The sequence below is a fragment of the Ranitomeya imitator genome, chromosome 6 (genome assembly GCF_032444005.1).
Source record: "Ranitomeya imitator isolate aRanImi1 chromosome 6, aRanImi1.pri, whole genome shotgun sequence".
Taxonomy (NCBI): domain Eukaryota; kingdom Metazoa; phylum Chordata; class Amphibia; order Anura; family Dendrobatidae; genus Ranitomeya; species Ranitomeya imitator.
The window spans coordinates 335,511,677-335,531,887 of NC_091287.1; the positions used below are offsets into that span (position 1 = coordinate 335,511,677).

At 42.5% G+C, this 20,211-nt stretch overlaps 1 protein-coding gene across 1 annotated transcript; it reads left to right on the plus strand.

Moving 5' to 3' along the window:
• Positions 1-273: 273 nt before the first annotated feature.
• On the plus strand, positions 274-2,063 carry LOC138641404 (uncharacterized). The gene is made up of 3 exons (XM_069728937.1): positions 274-382; positions 506-652; positions 1,036-2,063. Exons 1-3 carry the CDS (start codon positions 309-311, stop codon positions 1,952-1,954), a joined length of 1,140 nt encoding a protein of 379 aa, XP_069585038.1. The 5' UTR covers positions 274-308; the 3' UTR covers positions 1,955-2,063.
• Positions 2,064-20,211: the final 18,148 nt, after the last annotated feature.

The window sequence follows — 20,211 nt, forward strand, 5'->3', positions numbered from 1 at the left end:
GTCTGTCTTTGAAATACCGCGTCTCTGATTGGTTGAGGCCGCCAGGCCAATCAGCAACGGGCACATCGACGTTGATGTCATAATAGTTGCCATGGCGACGATGATGTCATAAAGGTTGCCTCGATCAAACAGCGACGGACACAGTCTGCCGCGAATTAATGAATCATCATTGTCCATATACTACTGGGACATGCATATTCTAGAATACCCGATGCGTGAGAATCGTGCCACAATTCAGTGTAAATAATAAATACTATATTCTCCCATAGGAGCAATCTCGGAGAAGGAATAGAAGACGTCCAAAACGGATGTGGGTTCATCCCATTATTAATGAGCGGGAGGAAAAGGGACACTTCCATGTCCTTTACCAAGATTTAAGGAGGTAAGATATAGGTAGAAATTATATATTGTCTTCTGTGTTCACCTTTTTTTTTTTTGATGTTATAAACTGTTGTGTTATATATCTGTGGTTTGAGTTTTTTTTTTTTTTTTTTTTTACATTCAGTTTTCCTGAAAAATTTATCCAGTTTTGCCGGCTTACGATTCAGGCATTTGATCGCCTTCTTATAATTCTGGCTCCACAACTCAACTACGAAGACACATGTATGCGAAGATCAATCTCTGCTGAGGAAAGGCTGCTCATCACCTTGCGGTAAGGCCCTTTTTAAAAAAAAAAAAAAAAAAAACACAAACTCCACACATTGGCCCCATAGTTAATGCTGCAACAGTGCCCCCATAATGCTGCTATTAGGTCCCAATGCTGCCATTGCCTCCATAATGCTGCCAATGCGCCACAATGCTGTTAGTGCCCCTATAATGCTGCCACAGTGCCGCCATAATGCTGACAGTGCGCCACAATGCTGCCATTGCCCCCATAATGCTGCAATTATGTCCCAATGATGCCAGTGCCCCCATATTTCTGCCACTGCGCCACTATGTTTACAGATCTAGTGCCCCTGAATCGTACTAGTTATGTTGTCATGCATATTTTCATAATTATTAAAAATATTCTAATTTTTTAACATTTTTTTCCAGGTTTTTGGCCACAGGAGAGAGCTACACATCCCTGCACCTCCAATTTAGGGTTGGCAAATCCACCATCTCTCTAATTGTGAGGTGCACATGTGCCGTCATCTGGCAGAAGTTGCAGCCCATCGTGATGCCTTGCCCAACCGAAGAGACTTGGCTGCAGGTAGCAGCAGGCTTTCAGTCTGTGGCCAATTTCCCCAACTGCGTAGGTGCTGTCGATGGCAAACATGTGAGAGTGCTGAAGCCACCAAGATCAGGATCACGCTTCTTTAATTATAAAAAGTATTTTTCTGTGGTCCTGATGGCGGTGGCTGATGCCCATTACAAGTTTGTTGCCATCGACGTTGGTGCTTATGGCAGTTCTGGGGACTCTCGGGTGCTGCAATCATCACAGATTGGACTTCAAATTCTTCGAGATGGCGGAACGCTCCCAGCCCCAAGACCTTTGCCTGGTTCCACACATCCTGTACCCATTGTGATGGTATCGGATGAGGCATTTTCCTTAAAAACTAACCTGCTGCGCCCATACCCTCGAAGGGCACTGGATGACCAGCGGAGGATTTTCAACTATCGGCTGAGCCGTGCACGAAAATATGTGGAATGCACCTTTGGGATCATGTGTAGTCAGTGGAGGATCTTTCATACTGCCATCCAGCTAGATACGGAGACCGTGGACACTGTGATCAAGGCATGCTGTGTTCTCCACAACTACGTTCAGGAATACAGCACAGAGGTAGTTGAGGAGTCTCAGCTGTCTGAATTAATTGCAGTGGACAACTTGGGTCAAGGCAGGCAATCCATCTCGGGGGTGCGTGTGCGAGAAACCTTCACTGACTACTTCATGAGTCCTGAAGGTGCCGTGCACTGGCAATACTCCTGTGCCGGTGTTGAGCAGCCTGAACAGCAGAGAAGATCGAACACTTAATCCCCATCAAGATGTCAGCCTGTTCAGAAGAGCAAATCGGATGGCTAACCCGAAAGCAATCACAGCCCTTGTGTTCTTCATCAGTACAGCTGAGCAGATTGGATGGCTAACCCCAGGCATTCAATGTCCTTTTGATCTTTATCATTTAAAAAACAAAAGGAATTAATAAATAAGAATTTTGTTTGAAAAATCAAACCTTGTGTCCGCAACTTACTCTTTAGTCACTGACAGTTATTATCCCATTACTCACAGTTCATAATCTGCAAATTGAAATAACCTTTTTTTAGAATAAGAAATTACCAGACATTTTTGCAAATACAAATTTAGTTTTTATTCATAAATAACACTGTGTACTACACATAAAAACAAAACGTCTTTAAATGACGTAGGTATTATAACACAAGGACAAACATTGTCCAGAACAGTCCATCAAAAATGGACAATATAACAACCTGTCAACAGGACAAAATAATGCATCAACAATGGATTTGGGAACAAACTGTCAACAGAACAGTTGGGTTGGGGAAAGAAATCCAAACAAATTCACCTTTCTCCGGACACACATATTTCCCAAAAATATATGTATTATTTTTTTCACAAACAAAATATGTGTCCTACACATAAAAATGTAACGTTGGTAACAGACGTAGCTTGTAGAAAACAAGGACAAACATTGTCCAAAACAGTCCATCAAGAATGGACGCTATCAAAACCTGTCAACAGGACAAAAGTGCATCAACAATTGATTTGTGAACAACCTGTCAACAGGACAGGGGGGTTTAGGAACTAAATCATCAAAATTGCTGGTACTCTGGCTCGTACCCATACCCCGGAAACATATCTTGCGACGAAATACTCGTGTTTTGGGAAACATTATGCCCAGAACTTTGACGAGTTGGACAGTGGCTTGAATTATAGGCTTCAGCATTGTCGGGCCTGTTTGCTGCATGGAAAAACCGTTGAGAAGCAGCTGCTGGTGGTGGTGGTGGCGGCCCACTTGGGATAGTAAATGCTTTCATAATTCTTGTGGTGGGGGGATTGGTGATGGGACAGCAGCAGACATTAGAACTGCATTAACTGCTGTCATGCATAGGCTCTGCCTGTCCCATGTCATGGACCTTAGGCGGCTAGCTACCACAGATCCAAATTTATCCATTTCATCTTGTGGAGATGAATGGTCTATAATATTGAGGGTTCGACTTGTGAGTGCTTCAATGGCACTAGTCGAACCATCCTTTTTTTTCCCCTTCTTGGGTGCTGCCCTAACCATTGGCACAGGACGGGCAGAACCAGACCCCAACCCAGTGGACCTTGAACCCCCAACAAACGAGCTGGACGCAGCGGAAGAGGCAGCAACAACAGTGGAAGACAACACCGCCGTATCCACCGCAGAGGACGAACTTGCCACAGTACAGGTGGGGGGCATAACTGCAGCATGCATGGAGGATGACTGCCTAGGCAAGGGTGGATTTGGTGAGGAGCAAATAGGATAGTCCTCCACCTCCTCTCCATCACCCAGCTCCAGGCTGTTGTCTTCCTGGACCGGTGGGGTTTCGGCCCTTACATTGCCTTCAGTTCTGTACAAGGAATAAAAAAAGACTTTGTCAATACAAGAGTACTGTGAAACGTGGAAAATTCCAATAAATATATATATATATATAACTTACCGCCGCAAATTTCTGCTTGTTAAAATGAATTGCAGCTGGTCTGCAAACGGCACCCTCTTTTTTGAGGGCGAGCTGCCACTTTCTACCTTCTGTGCCTTCATCAGTCTGTCGGTCACAGATCTCCAACGTTTTTTCACATCTTCCACTGAAATTGAACAATTTATAAAAATTTGAAAGGAAATAGATGGTGGCCCAGTTCTAACGCATCGGCTACTACAGAATATGCCTGAACACGTAGTATATTGCACAGGACAAGTACTATATTGCCCAGCCACGTATGTCCACAAATTTCACCAATCCAAAGTGGCACTGGACAGAGGGGATTTATGATCAGGTTGTGCAGTGATTTCGCAGAGACCGCTGACACGACAGGTACTGGTGCATCGAACTTGCCGCTTGCACTGTCAAGGACAGGGCGGGAGGTCGGAGGGTGAGAATAACGTTATTTTTATTATTTTTTACTTTCAATCTTTGTACTATTGATGCTGCATACGCAGAATCTATAGTAAAAACATTGTCAAACTGGGTTAGGTGTATAACCAGAGTGCGTAACACCTCGCTTTGTTAACGATGTCATCAACCCTGTGTGAGGCATGACTAGAGGGGAGTATGGAACGGGCACTGACTGCGGTGAGGAAAGAGCGGCCATATTGACGCCAGTCTGAGCCCGTCGCACATTGGTTGTGGCAATGTTTGTGTGCTTTTTGCCACAACAAACCAGCCACTTGGATTACATGAAAGACAATATCCCCAAACAATGAATATCCGTGACAGACAGAAGGACAGACAGAAAGAGGGAAGTGACACAAATAGACAATTATATAGTACATACATAATAAAAATAACACGAATTTAACATACTTACATATAAGTTTTTGGCCCGCTTTTGGTAGCTGAGGCCACTGCGGATAAATTTCTGTTACAATGGCTGGCCAGGCATCACGTTTAGAAGCGGAGACTTTGTACTCCTCACTCACACGGTCCCAGACCTCCGGGTGTTTTTCTATCTACAATTTTGATAGAGAACCAGTCACTACATTTGATAAAATTATTATTTTGATAAGAAATATAAAAAAATCTGTACACTAAATGGTGCCACGATTCTAACGCAGCAGTTATTATACATATGTATTTCTGTATATAGCAGCCACATACTATGTAGCACAGTCCACAACATTTTGTAGAATACCCGATGTGTGAATACAGGCCACGCAGTACATAACAGTGTACACGCAGTATATGGCCGGCGTCACACTCGGCATAAGACAATACGGTCCGTATTTTACGGCCGTAAATCGGTGACAATTCCCCAAAATATTGGTCCATATCTCCTCCGTAGGCAGGGTGTGTCAGCGTATTTAGCGCATGGCATCCTCCGTATGTAATCCGTATGGCATCCGTACTGCGAGATTTTCTCGCAGGCTTGCAAAACCGACATACGGACATACAATGGATCCATGTGCTCCAAAAATAATAAAAACATATACACTCTCTCTCTCTATATATATATATATATATACATATATATATATATTTATATATATATATATATATATATATATATGTTAGTGAGACACACACACATATATATATATATATATATGTATATATATATATATATATATATTTCATACAGCGGTAGTTAGCTTAAAAGCCGGTAATTCAATTCCCGACTTTTGCTATCTCCTTCCTAAACCCGACATGATATGTGACATGGTTACATACAGTAAACCATCTCATATCCCCATTTTTTGGCATATTCCACACTAATATTGTTAGTAGTGTGTATGTGCAATATTTGGGCTGTCTATCTACTAAATTAAAGGGTTAATGGCGGAAAAAAATGGCGTGGGCTCCCGTGCAATTTTCTCCGCCAGAGTAGTAAAGCCAGTGAATGCGGGCAGATATTAATAGCCTGGAGAGGGTCCACGGTTATTGGCCCCCCCCCCTGGCTAAAAACATCTGCCCCCAGCCACCCCAGAAAAGGCACATCTGGAAGATGCGCCTATTCTGGCACTTGGCCACTCTCTTCCCATTCCTGTGTAGCGGTGGGATATGGGGTAATGAAGGGTTAATGCCACCTTGCTATTGTAAGGTGACATTAAGCCAGATTAATAATGGAGAGGCGTCAATAAGACGCCTATCCATTATTAATTCAATTTTAGTAAAGGGTTAAATAAAACACAAACAAATTATTTTAAATTATTTTAATGAAATAAAAACAAAGGTTGTTGGAGTATTTTATTCTACGCCCAATCCAGTCACTGAAGACCCTCGTTCTGTACGAAAAAAAAAAATAATAAACCAACAATATCCTTACCCTCCGCAGATCTGTAACGTCCAACGATGTAAATCCATCTCAAGGGGTTAAAATATTTTGCAGCCACGAGCTTTGCTAATGCAGTGATGCTCATGGCTGCAAAAACCCCGGAGAATGTAGGTAAAGTTGGTCAATGACCTATATTTACCTGCATTTGTGGTGAGGCGCCCTCTGCTGGCTGTTTCTAGATCGTGGGAACTTTCCTAGAAAGCGCCCAGGCTCGAGTTCATAAGAGGGCGCCCTCTGCTGGTTGTCCTCATATGAACTCGAGCCTGGGAGCTTTCTAGGAAAGTTCCCACGATCTAGAAACAGCCAGCAGAGGGCGCCTTACCACAAATGCAGGTAAATATAGGTCATTGACCAACTTTACCTACATTCTCCGGGGTTTTTGCAGCCATGAGCATCACTGCATTAGCAAAGCTCGTGGCTGCAAAATATTTTAACCCCTTCAGATGGATTTACATTGTTGGACGTTACAGATCTGCGGAGGGTAAGGATATTGTTGGTTTATTATTTTTTCTTTGTCACAGGGCGAGGGTCTTCAGATGGACTGAGGGTTCAATAAATTATTACAACAACCTTCGTTTTTATTTCATTAAAATAATTTTACATAATGTGTGTGTGTATTTTTTAACCCTTTACTAAAATTGGATTAATAATGGATAGGCGTCTTATTGACGCCTCTCCATTATTAATCTGGCTTAATGTCACCTTACAATAGCAAGGTGGCATTAACCCTTCATTACCCCATATCCCACCGCTACACGGGAATGGGAAGAGAGTGGCCAAGTGCCAGAATAGGTGCATCTTCCAGATGTGCCTTTTCTGGGGTGGCTGGGGGCAGATGTTTTTAGGCAGGGGGGGGGGCAAAAACCGTGGACCCTCTCCAGGCTATTAATATCTGCCCTCAGTCACTGGCTTTACTACTCTGGCGGAGAAAATTGCGCGGGAGCCCACGCCATTTTTTCCGCCATTAACCCTTTAATTGACTGTAGCTATTAAATTTTAAGGGTTAAATGGCAGAAAAAAATGGCGTGGGCTCCCGCGCAATTTTCTCCGCCAGAGTAGTAAAGCCAGTGACTGAGGGCAGATATTAATAGCCTGGAGAGGGTCCATGGTTATTGCCCCCCCTGGCTAAAAACATCTGCCCCCAGCCACCCCAGAAAAGGCACATCTGGAAGATGCGCCTATTCTGGCACTTGGCCACTCTCTTCCCATTCCCGTGTAGCGGTGGGATATGGGGTAATGAAGGGTTAATGCCACCTTGCTATTGTAAGGTGACATTAAGCCAAATTAATAATGGATAGGCGTCAATTATGACACCTATCCATTATTAATCCAATACTAGTAAAGGGTTAAAAAAAACACACAGTCTGGAAAAAGTATTTTAATTAAATGATCACAACAGGTTTTTGAAAATTTTTTTATTTGACAGCAAAGGGTTAACTATTCTGGTTGACCGGAGATGGACTGATAAGTTCATCTCCGGTCAGCCGGTGAGTCCGCGCAGCCGCAGTGACCACCGAACGAGTCCCCCCGAACAGCGCGAGCTGCCTTCGGGAGAACTCGGTATACAATGAACGGGATCGCTTTACGATCCCGTTCATTGTATCGGCGGCCGCGGTTTAGAGCAGCCGCATGTTATGGTAGGTATATGTTGTGGTTTGTTTTTTTACTATTTTTTCTGACGAGGGATTCGTGGAATTGGGCGTATAGGTGAGTATGGGTTTTTTATTTTTTTATTTATTTGAGGTGGCGATCGGCGGGGACAGGTATGTATATTTTATTTTCACAGGTAACCACTGGCCACCAATGAAAGTTTATAGGGGTGTGGGGTGGGGGGGTTAATACGGGCCACTGGCCACCAATGAAACTTTATAGGGAGGGGGGGGTTAATACGGGCCACTGGCCACCAATGAAACTTTATAGGGGGGGGTTTAATACGGGCCACTGGCCACCAATGAAACTTTATAGGGAGGGGGGGTTAATACGGGCCACTGGCCACCAATGAAACTTTATAGGGGTGGGTGGGGGGTTAATACGGGCCACTGGCCACCAATGAAACTTTATAGGGGTGGGTGGGTTAATACGGGCCACTGGCCACCAATGAAACTTTATAGGGGTGTGGGGTGGGGGGGTTAATACGGGCCACTGGCCACCAATGAAACTTTATAGGGAGGGGGGGGGGTTAATACGGGCCACTGGCCACCAATGAAACTTTATAGGGAGGGGGGGTTAATACGGGCCACTGGCCACCAATGAAACTACTGCAGCTACTATAGGGAATAGACATAGGCCGATGGGAGTAGTAGTAGTCTCATCGGCCTATGTCTGACAACACACATACACCATATACACCACACACACGAACACACACAAAACACACACATAGACACTTACCACACTAATCATGAAAGGCACATCCAGCGCCATCTGGTCATACCAGTCCATGCTGGCAGCCATCATCCAGGAAGACGAATATTGTCTTCCTGGATTATGGGATGCTCCTGGCATGATGGGATGGCCATGTGACTTCCGGTAGGCCGCACTGTGTACCTCCGCAAATCTGCTTGAATTCCGCAATTTTTTTATAGATTTGCGGAATTCAAGCGGTACAATACAAGTCTATGGGCACGGAATCGCCGCGATTCCGCAAATTAATGAACATGCTGCGTATTTTACCACGAATCTTTTCCGCTGCGGAAAAATACTCAGTATGTGCACATAATTTGCGGTTTCCATTATAATTGATAGGATGCTTAATGTTAGCGTTTTTTTCGCGGTTTTATAGCGTTTTTATAGCGAAAAACCGCGAGAAAACCGCGATAAAAACGCTACATGTGCACACAGCCTAAAGGAGCATTCTCAGGATTGGAAGTTATTCACTATCCATTAAATAAGGGATAACTACCTAATCACTGGGTGTTCAACCGCTGGGATTCCCATGAATCCCAAGAACCAAGGCACAGGGGTGAAGTGGTAGTTGATCATATGCACTGCCTCTTCTTTCATTCTTAATGAGATTGCCAGAGATAGTCAAGAGCTGTACTCAGATAGTCTTTGGCACTTCTATAAGAAAGAATGAAGTAGCAGCACAGATGAAGAGAAAACAAGAGAAGGTCGTCAGCATATCCACTGTTAACATATTTAATTTTTACAGTAAATACATAAACAAGTGATCACAAATTATGGAAAAAACTTTTTTTTAACCCCTTCATGACTAGAGCTTTTTTTGTTTTTGCTTTTTCGTTTTTCACTCCCCTCCTTCCCAGAGCCATAACTTTCTTATTTTTCTGTCAATATGGCCATGTGAGCGCTTATTTTTTGCAGGATGAGTTACTTTTGAACAACGCCATAGGTTTTAGCATGTCATTTACTCGAAAGCAAGAAAAAAATTCCAAGTGCAGTGAAATTGCAAAAGAAAGTGCAATCCCACACTTGTTTTTTGTTTGGCATTTATGCTAGGTTCAGTAAATGCTAAAACTGACCTGCCATTATGATTCTCCAGGTCATTACAAGTTCATATACACCAAATAGATCTAGGTTCTTTTTTATCAAGCCGCCGCCAACCCTTCCCAACACAACCCGCTTTCCCCTACCCAGCTGATCAGTCTTTGAGTGCCTGATCCATAAAACAATGCCTCCCACCAAAAAATCCACATCCAGTATATTGCCCCCAGTGTGTCCAGCATATTGCCCCCAGTGTGCAGCATCTCTGCCCCCAGTCTCCAGCATATTGCCCCAGTTTCTCCAGCATAATGCCCCAGTGTGTGCAGCATATTGCCCCCAGTGTGTCCAGCATCTCTGCCCCCAGTGTCTCCAGAATATTGCCCCCAGTGTCTCCAGCATATTGCCCCCAGTGTCTCCAGCATATTGCCCCCAGTGTCTCCAGCATATTGCCCCCAGTGTGTCCAGCATACTGGCCCGGGCCCCCGTTCGCAATAAAAAAAAAAGTTCTCCTCCCCTGTCCGTGCTCCAGCGGCGTGGCTCCCTCCAGCAGCGCACACCCACTGGCAAATGACAATGACATGAGACGCCGGTGACGTGCGCGCTGCAGCTGATGTCAGCTGCCAGCCTCCGATTGGTTGGCGGCTGTTAACTATTGACGTGCGGGCGTGCGGCCGCACGTCACTAGCGTGCCGCAGTGCTGGAAGGGGCCTGGTGAGCAGATGAGATAGGGCCCGATGCATGCTCCCTCTGCCCACCGGGCCCATACGCCAGTCAGGGCAGTGATGCCCTGATGGCGGTGGTCAATCTGAGTGGTAGCCCAGGGCCCCCCCCACACCGCAGGGCCCTGGGATACCGCCCAGATTGACCCTATTATAATCCGCTCCTGCCTACTATAGTGTTGCAGCCATGAAAACTGTGTTGCAGTAGCAAATCAGTAGTCCACACTTCACAATATAAATTCTTTGTGATAATACTGTGGTCCAGAAGTAAAGCCACATTTCTCAGAAAAAATATTTTGTGCTGGTAATATTTTTTGCCATGCATTAGTCCACATTTGAAAATAAAAATTGTTAAAGCTAATAGCACATTCCTGAAACAAGGCATATTTAATTATATAAACATTTATTGCTACTAGTTTTTCTCCAGCCATAAGTCCACATTTCTGAATTTAAATTGTTTTGACTAATATCGTGCTACAGAAACGAGGCTACATTTCAGTATAGAAATCCTAATGCTTAATTGTGTGCTTCAGCGATCAGGCTACATTTCACATTTCAGAATTGAACAGAGCTTGAAGCACCATTTGTAGCTTAAACATCGATCAGTAATAGGTGGATGAGTGACAGGTGTAGGCCTGGTGGTCTGCGAGCCCTGCCAAATTCAGGCAAGACACATGATCTGGAATCCAAGCATTTTCAAAAATTGGGGGCAGACGCCACTAAAGTGGCATCAATTTATTTTATTTATTTTGCTCACTTAAATAGCATCATTAATAACACAGCACTTTTCAGACATTATCAATTTCCCCAGAGTAGAAATAGTATAATGGGTCTCTGACACCCCTTCCACTACAGGCTGCCTACCAGATTTAGACCCAACTTGGAGTTTCCATATTTCATAACATTGTTAGTAACATCAGCAGCAGTAGCAACAGCAGGCACAGAAGCCACGACAAAGATGTCACAGACTACAATAACCTGAGATCAATGCAGCACATTAAAAAACAACACCATTTTCTAGTCTGCCCTGTCTGTGACTGGGGTGCAAAAGTCATTGGAGGGCCATGACTTGTTCCTCTTGATGAAAATTAGGCAGTTTACATTTTTCAGTGGACAGGCGGATGTGCTTATCCATCAGGGCATCAGTAGCAGCAATGAAGACACTTTATGAGAGTGTCTGCCGGGCATGACAAAACCTCCAAGGCGTGACAGGCAAGCTCAGGCCACTATTCCATTTTTTTGAAGACCAAAATGCAAAGTCTCCAAACCCACCATGATGGCATTGATATTGAGCTCAAAATACTCCTGCAATATCTTTTCTAGTCGTTCATTAGGTGTCAGACTTGTACTCTCTTCTGCTGGTGCACTGGCTGGTCTAAAAAATGTGTGAAACAACTCACAGAAATTGTTTATTTTAATTTTTATGAAAAAAGATGACCTTCGGCACTCAAAGTCAAATAATCATTTAATTCTTTGAAAAGGAAAAAATTCTTTAATTCAATTATCTTCAACACTCAGCCGATATACAGGAAAATAGACATCAAATATTCATTCCAACGTTTCGGCAATATCTTGCCTTTCTCAAGGAAGTCTATAATATCAGAAAAAACAATATAAATAATATATAAAATATCCAACAACGTAGGCTGAGGGAAAAAAAGGAAGAAAAAAGGTCCACCCAGGACGTGAAATAAATAGAAAAGGGGAAACAACGTGATCTATACAGTGGACAAAGAATCCTAACAAACTATGGAGAGGGGACTAATGTAATAATCTACATTGTATTAGAGTATAACCCCAACTCCCTGATCTCCACGGGGTGAACAGAACCGCATAGTGTGACTGAGAAGGAATCCAGTATACTTTCCATAAGATAAACAATACCACTGAATAGAGAAACAAGGGAAAGGAGACATATCTACCTTTGTATCGGGAGTAATAGTCAAGGAATATACAGAGCCGTCCGGCTCACACTAATAATAACACTACAAAGGAAGGCACAAAACATAACAAAACCATAAGTAAAAGATAAGACTACATCTGAATCTACTACGCAATACCGCCAATAAAGATCTACCTTTAGCTGTATCCGCCATCGGCGTGTTGTCTAATGGAGGCAGGAGGTAGTGTGCGGCTGACGGCCAGAAAGCCGAGACTAAATGCTGCAAAATCTACACATCATTTCCGGTAAACGCTCGCTCCTAGAGCCGAAGTAAATCCGAGAACTGACGAAAGTGCACGCATGCGCACACCGCCGCCGGAATAGTAAATTGCTAGAAGGTGACCAGCCACAATCACAAACTACAAGAAAATCACCAGACGCATGCGCAGTACGTTACAAGACCCATACGGTCCTAAAGAAAAACCATGCAATATAATAATACATACCTTAAAAATAAAAAAGTATATAATAATAGAAAAAATAATGATCAACTTCAAAAAAACGTAAATCAGCATATATATGCATTCTGTCAGTAACATTAAGAAGCAAAAGCCACATAGGCATACTACAGACTGTATAAATCCTCAAACTGCATATAACAAATCCCAACAGAAAAACCTCAAAGCCATACATGTACATGTCTACACATAATCATAACCACCCTGTAGGCTATGGGAAAGGTAGTAAATCTCTAACATACCTACATTGAAAAAAGATAGATATACTACGAAATAACTTGTGAAAAAACAAAAGATACAATAATAATAATGGAGATAGAGAGGAAAAGGGTGTCGCCCAGTAGAAGAACAGCCTTCACAAAAGACGTCAATATCATGGAGGAATCTATAAAAGAAGAAACCAGACATATATAAAGTTAGTATAACCCATATAACACACATTATATAATACATATCTCCCAATAGTAAAAGTCTAGAATGGAACTACACAATAACACTCTACCTCTGCAATGCATCATACTCCTTATTCATCCCATACGGGTAGAGTGTCTGCAATGTATATATCCAAAATGCCTCTCTCTCCTTCAATTTTTGGACCCTATTACCACCACGTCTAGAGGCAGAGACACATTCAAGTACCTGAAATCTCAACTGGGCAACCGTATGCCCAGCCGAGACAAAATGAGCAGGAACCGGTAATAACGTGCGTTGACACCTGATCGTGGACTTGTGTTGAGATATGCGGTCTCGGATATGCTGGGTAGTTTCCCCAACATATCCGAGACCGCATGGACACTTAATTAAATAGACCACAAATGACGAATCGCACGTAAAGAAACCCCTGATCTGGAAAAGTTTTCCAGATCTAGGGTGAGAAAAGGTATTCCCTTTGGTGATATTCGAACACTGTGGACAATGCAGACAGGGAAATGTACCACATCTCTGCGTGGCCAATAAGGACTGTCGTTGCGCCATCTTAGTTGAGCCGACGTCGGCTCTTACCAGCATATCTTTAATATTTTGAGGTCTCTTATAGCACCATAACGGAGGGAGAGAAAATTCAGGAACCGAAGGATATGCTTTTCCCAACATAGGCCAATAATCAAGAATACATTTCTTAAAAAAATTGGTATAGGGATGGTACGTGGTGACAAACGCCATCCTCTTAGTACTCTCCATATTCCGAGTGGTATGCTGTGAAGCTTTACGTAACACTGATAGTGGGTAACCGCGATCAGAGAATTTATTATTCATTTCCATGATACGATGATGTTTCAGCTCAGGGTCTGTAACAATCCGTTGGACCCGTTGTACCTGGGACTTGGGTAATGAGTGTTTAACGTGAGTGGGGTGACAACTAGAAAAAAGCAATAGGTTATTCCTATCCGTCGGTTTAGTGTACAAATCAATATCTAGGAGACCCCCATTTTTGACTGTTACCAGTGTGTCTAAAAAGTTCACACTTTGTTGACTTTTGGAAATCGTGAATGTCAAGTTAGGTATCTGGACATTCATGTCCTGAAAAAAATGATTCAAGGAGACCTCATCTCCCCCCCATATCAGAAACACATCATCGATAAATCTTTTCCAGTACAGTGAGTACTTTTGGAACAAATCATGAGTATATACATACTTCTCTTCGAAAAACGCCATAAAAATATTCGCGTATGGAGGTGCCATATTCGACCCCATAGCGGTCCCAATTCTCTGAATAAAAAATTGATCAGAAAACATAAAAAAATTTTTTGTAAGAATAAGTTGTAACAATGTCAAACAAAAATTTTTTTGAATAGATGAAAAATCAGTGTATGTGTCAAGAAACCATCTGACAGCCTCAAGGCCTCTATTATGATCTATACTCGTATAGAGGCTATTCATATCCATAGTTACAAGGAAGCACCCATTTGGTAGATTGCCCAACGCTTTTAATCCATCCAGGAAATCTGTAGTGTCCTTAAGAAAGGACACTATATGGCCGAGTAGGGGGGTAAGGATTTTCTCTACAGTCTTGGCTAGTGGTGATAACAAAGAGTCGGTCGACGCCACAATAGGTCTCCCCGGAGGACGAGTCTGATGCTTATGAATTTTAGGTAACGCATAAAAAACGGGGACCACTGGATGTGCATTTAGTAGATATTCACCCAATTTGGAATCGATAACATTCTGCTCCCTATAGGAATCTACAATCTGTTGAATCTCCTGGGTAATCTCCCTTGTCGGATCTCTATCTATAGGGGTATACGTATTAGCATCATCCAAGTGTTGGCGGACCATAGAGATATAAAATGAAGTATCCATTACCACTATTGCTCCCCCTTTATCAGCCGGTTTGATAGTGATTAATTTATTATCTTTCAGGTCATTCAGGGCCCTCTTTTCCATTGGGGTGCAATTTCTTTTGATAGATAATAGCCCCTGATTTATATGTGCACATTTCCTCTGTATGTCTTGCGAGACAAATGTAATATATGTCTCTACCGGGTGGTAGAATTTCGGGGGATTAAACTTACTTGCCAAGGACAATCCTATATCTTTTAAGCTGAAAATGCTCATATTGGAGTCTAAAATAGAACCAGAGTAGCAAAATGAGCCTTCAATCTTAAATTCCTAAAGAACCTTTGAAGCTCTTGGTCCAGTTGGAATTCTCCAAAGGATGGTGTGGGACAAAATGAAAGGCCCTTTTGCAATACCGCTAGTTCTGATGGTGAGAGACTATAGGAGGAAATGTTGTAGACCAGCATGTCCCTACCTGAGACCGGGTTCTGACTCTTGAACTGCCGTTTACGTGATCCGGAACCCCTCCTCGTCGATTTCTGTTTGATCGACCCCGCCTTTGCTCTAAAAAAGGAGAAGTCGTACGAGAGGTAGATTCATTGTCAGAGCTAGAGGATGTAGTAAAGAAATTATCACGCCTAAACTGGCGTCGATCTCTCTGAATATTCATATCACGCCATCTATATACTGTATTCCGATGGTAATCCTCAGTATCACGTAGGAATTTACCACGTTTCCTCTCTTGTAACACATTCTTAAACTCATCAATAGTTTTATCTATTCTTTGTTTGAGGGTATCAAATTTATCTAGAGATAATGTGCTGCTAAGCTGCTGTTGTATGCTCTCTATCTGTTTATCCATCTCAGTAATCTCTTTCTGTAGATATTCTATTGTCAATATAATAATGTCCATTGAACATTTATTGATGATCCCCTCAAATTTCAAACAATAGTCCTGTTTGTCCTGAAACAGAGTCGGCCGTAATGACACTCGTAAACCTCTGGGAATACGTTTCACTTTATGATATTCTGCCAGAGTTACATAGTGTAGTTCCAAGGAAGTCTTACTCTAATACAATGTAGATTATTACATTAGTCCCCTCTCCATAGTTTGTTAGGATTCTTTGTCCACTGTATAGATCACGTTGTTTCCCCTTTTCTATTTATTTCACGTCCTGGGTGGACCTTTTTTCTTCCTTTTTTTCCCTCAGCCTACGTTGTTGGATATTTTATATATTATTTATATTGTTTTTTCTGATATTATAGACTTCCTTGAGAAAGGCAAGATATTGCCGAAACGTTGGAATGAATATTTGATGTCTATTTTCCTGTATATCGGCTGAGTGTTGAAGATAATTGAATTAAAGAATTTTTTCCTTTTCAAAGAATTAAATGATTATTTGACTTTGAGTGCCGAAGGTCATCTTTTTTCATAATAGACTATTTTTTCCTTGTGGCACCAATAATATTATAGTGAGTGCGCCACCATTGACGGTTTGAATTATTTTAATTTTTAGTTATTTAACTCACTTATATAGTGCCATAAATTACTCGGTGCTTCACAGACATTTTCGGCCTCAAAAAATGGCCAGTCCTTGCCGCCCCTGTGAACTTCAGACTCTCGATCGCTGCTTGCCACAGACAGAGTTGTGACTCAGGATGCAGTGCTTGTTGTAGTTGCATCACTCACTGTCTGTATGGGAAGCCACAATGTAACCTACTCGACTTCCTCCTCCTCCACCTCCTCTGACTACTCAACTGTGTGCCTCTGGGTTCACACAAAGTGGGATCTACAACCTAATCATAATCCTCTCTGTCCTCCCATTCCTCGCCTTGAAAATCACCATACTCCTCTTCGAACCCTGATAGCACAGGGCAATCCACAGGTATTTGAGTTACATCAGGATCACCTACATCCCTAGGGGTTAACGTCAGGTGATCAGGGTCTGGATTCTGCTCGGACACTACTTCGTCCAGCCCCAGATCCAAATGACAAAACATTTTCCCATCAGTGCAGATGCCTTCCTACTCTTGAGTTTGTGAATCTTTGGAGCAGAACTGTGATGCCAATGTAATAAAATCTGCAAACAGCTTTGAAGACTCGCTGATCTGTGGTTTCCCACAGTCACTTGAGGGGTTGGAGAGCTGTGGCATGGGGGAAGCAAGAGTAATTGGAGTGCCACTTATGAGGACTGTACTGTGTGTGATGTTAAGGTGGAGGAAGAGGAGCAGAGGTTACTTGATGCAGAGCTTGCCATCCACTGGAGCTCATTCCATCCCTCAACTAAAAAGCATACCCATGAGCTGCTGCCAAAGAAATGGAGTGAAGTAGCCAATCCAGTAACAGAAGTTGTCAAAATTCTGCTCAATTTGTCACTGCAGCAAAACAAACCTATTTCTCATTTCTCATATCATCCCTGTCTCACAACACTAATCAGCTATTAAGTACTTTCAATTCCCTCCTCGTCCCCCAGCTCCCCTTCCCTATCCATTCATATTAGCTGAAGACTTTGGCTTATTCTTTAAGCTGAAGATTGACAACATAAGGCAAAGCTTTTGCCTAAAGTCCCCACAGCCCATCCTCATAAATGCTCAACTCTTCTCCTCCAAAACCAACTTCACCATAATGGACGATCAACTTTCCTCTTTACTCTCCAAATCATGTCTCACCATCTGTGAACTTGACCCAATCCCATCCCACCTAATTCCAAACCTTGCAACAATCTTCATTCCAAAACTAACCAACCACTTCAACCTGTCACTAAAAACTGGTGTCTTCCCCTGATGCTTCAGACATACCTCGATCACACTCATCATTAAAAAGTCCTCCCTTGACCTATCCTTTGTGCAAAGCAATCGCCCCATATAATTTCTCCCCTATGTCTCAAAACTAGTGGAACAACACGTTAATTTTGAACTGTCCTCAAATCTATCCTACTGCTCCCTCTTTGACCACTTACCATTTCACTGAAACTGCCCTGACTAAAGTCAATAATGACCTACTAACTGCCAAATCCAAGTGACACTACTTTGTCCTCCTCCTCCTTCTGGACTTGTCACCTGCCTTCGAGACTGTGTACCATTCCCTCTTACTACAGACTCTCTCATCTCTTGGTGTCATAGACTTGACCCTATTTTGTATCTCCTCATACCTAACAGACAGGACATTCAGTATCTCTAACTCACATACCACCTCCTCATCTCGCCCCTGTCAGTGCCCCTCAAGGTTAAGTTTTAGGACCCCTGCTCTACTCCATCTACACCTTCGGCCTGGGACAGCTCATAGAGTCTCACAGCTTTCAGTATCACCTCTAGGCTGATGACACACAGATCTACCTCTATAGGCCTGCTATCACCCCCTTACAGAATCCCACAATGTCAGTCTTCTGTTTCATCTTTCTTCAACATGGAAAAAAAATATTCATCATCTTTCCTCCATCTCATTCAACCCCCCCAAGTGACCTCTCCATCAAAATCAATGAATTTACTATGATCTTTCCTTCAAATCTAAGATCCAAGGCCTTTCCCCTTCCTGCCGACGCCAACTCAAAAATATCTCCCGAAACTGCAGATTCGACTACTGCAAAATCCTCCTCTGTGGCCTCCCTTCTAACAATATCGGACCCATCCAATCTATCCTAAACTGTGCATCCCAACTAATCCACATGTCACCCCACTATTCCACTGCTTCTCCCCTCTGTCAATCCCTGCACTGGCTCCCCATTGCCCAGAGGCTCCGGTTCTAAACCCTAAGTTTGGCATACAAAGTGTTCCAAAATCTGTCTCCTATATACATCTGTGACCTAGTCTCCTGGTACTTACCTGCATGCAACCAATAATCATCCCAAGATCTCCTTCTCTACTCCCCTTTTATCTCCTCATCCCACAATCGCATGCTAGATTTTTCCTGTAGATCATACTCTGGAACTATGTCCCTCAACATATCATACTCTCACCTTCCATAGGAACCTTCAAAAGGAACCTGAAGAAATACCCCTTCCAACAAGCCTAAAACTTACACTAACCTTTGCTCTACCACACGACTGGGCAAGCAGCTCTACCTTCATCTATTGTATGCTCACCCATCCTTTGTAGACTGTGATCCCTCATGGACAGGGTCCTCTCTCCTCCAGTAATAGTCGGTAACTTGTATTGTACTTGTTTTTATTATGTATACCCTTTTTACATAAATGGCTATATAACAATAAATAATAATAATAGCGCTGTGTAGCTGCCAAAGTAAGGTAGTCAAATAGTAAATACAGTAACTGAGGTTTTCAAAAAATAGTGCAATTATAATATTTCTACTCTGTGAAATTTTTACAATCCCGTCAGTGTCACTGGTCACAAGAAACACCAGTGAGACTGAAAAAAACACAAAAAACTCATAACATAAAAATTATATATTTTATTAAACCCATAATGAATAAAAACACATACAAATAACAAAAAAACAAATAATCTCAGTTAAAGAGGGACCAAAAGGGTCGTCATAGTCAGCTGTTTGCACACGTGGGCAGCTAATGCTGCTACGTGTGTTCTCGGCGGCTTGACCGAGGATGATGAGTCACTGCCTGGCGGCGGAGGAACGAGCAGGCGCGCCAGGTTGCCGGGACAACCACGGATCGCAGCAACGCTTTGGCAACATGCTGATTGGATGCGGGGAACTATAAGAGACCGGATTTTCCTCTACCCCGACACGCCCCCTGAAGAAGTGAGGACGAAACGCGCGTCGGGGTGGAGGGACCGGGACTCTTCACGTAGCTATGTAAGCATAAATATGCGATTTTTGTTTATCTGGTTCTGCTTAGGCTATTACTCGTAGTAAACCCCTACATATCTTATACGGATGTATTGTTAGGGGATTTTTGGGCTGTCACAGAGCCAGATAGGTATTGGGCTTCAGATTGGTTTATCTTTCCCTTAGATTGTTATGTGCATTAAGGGATTGAAACCTTTGTAATTTAGCCGGTTTTTCTTGCTTTTGCTTATTATGCTAGTATTATATGCTTATGGTGAACAGTAACCCTTTTGGTCCCTCTTTAACTGAGATTATTTGGTTTTTTGTTATTTGTATGTGTTTTTATTCATTATGGGTTTAATAAAATATATAATTTTTATGTTATGAGTTTTTTGTGCTTTTTTCAGTCTCACTGGTGTTTCTTGTGACCAGTGACACTGACGGGATTGTATAGTATCTTTAGCACATATGTAATATGGATCATTGATTTAATTATATATGCCATTGTTTTTCTGTTTATGACAGACGATCGCTAGTAATTCAAGATGGATATGAAAGCTAGAGAAACACTCTAGCGTACTAAAGCTACAGACATTTTCAAAACCGGTATCTCAGGTGTTTTAAATGATATTGTTTTTACACATAAGGAACTGATGAGACAATATAAAAATCTGTTAATTCGTAAG

Excerpts from the sequence above, each read along its gene's own strand:
- LOC138641404 (XM_069728937.1), top strand. The coding sequence starts at position 309 with ATGTGGGTTCATCCCATTATTAATGAGCGGGAGGAAAAGGGACACTTC. Across the intron at positions 383-505 it reads CTTTACCAAGATTTAAGGAG|TTTTCCTGAAAAATTTATCC; the intron begins GTAAGATATAGG and ends TTTTACATTCAG. Across the intron at positions 653-1,035 it reads AGGCTGCTCATCACCTTGCG|GTTTTTGGCCACAGGAGAGA; the intron begins GTAAGGCCCTTT and ends ATTTTTTTCCAG.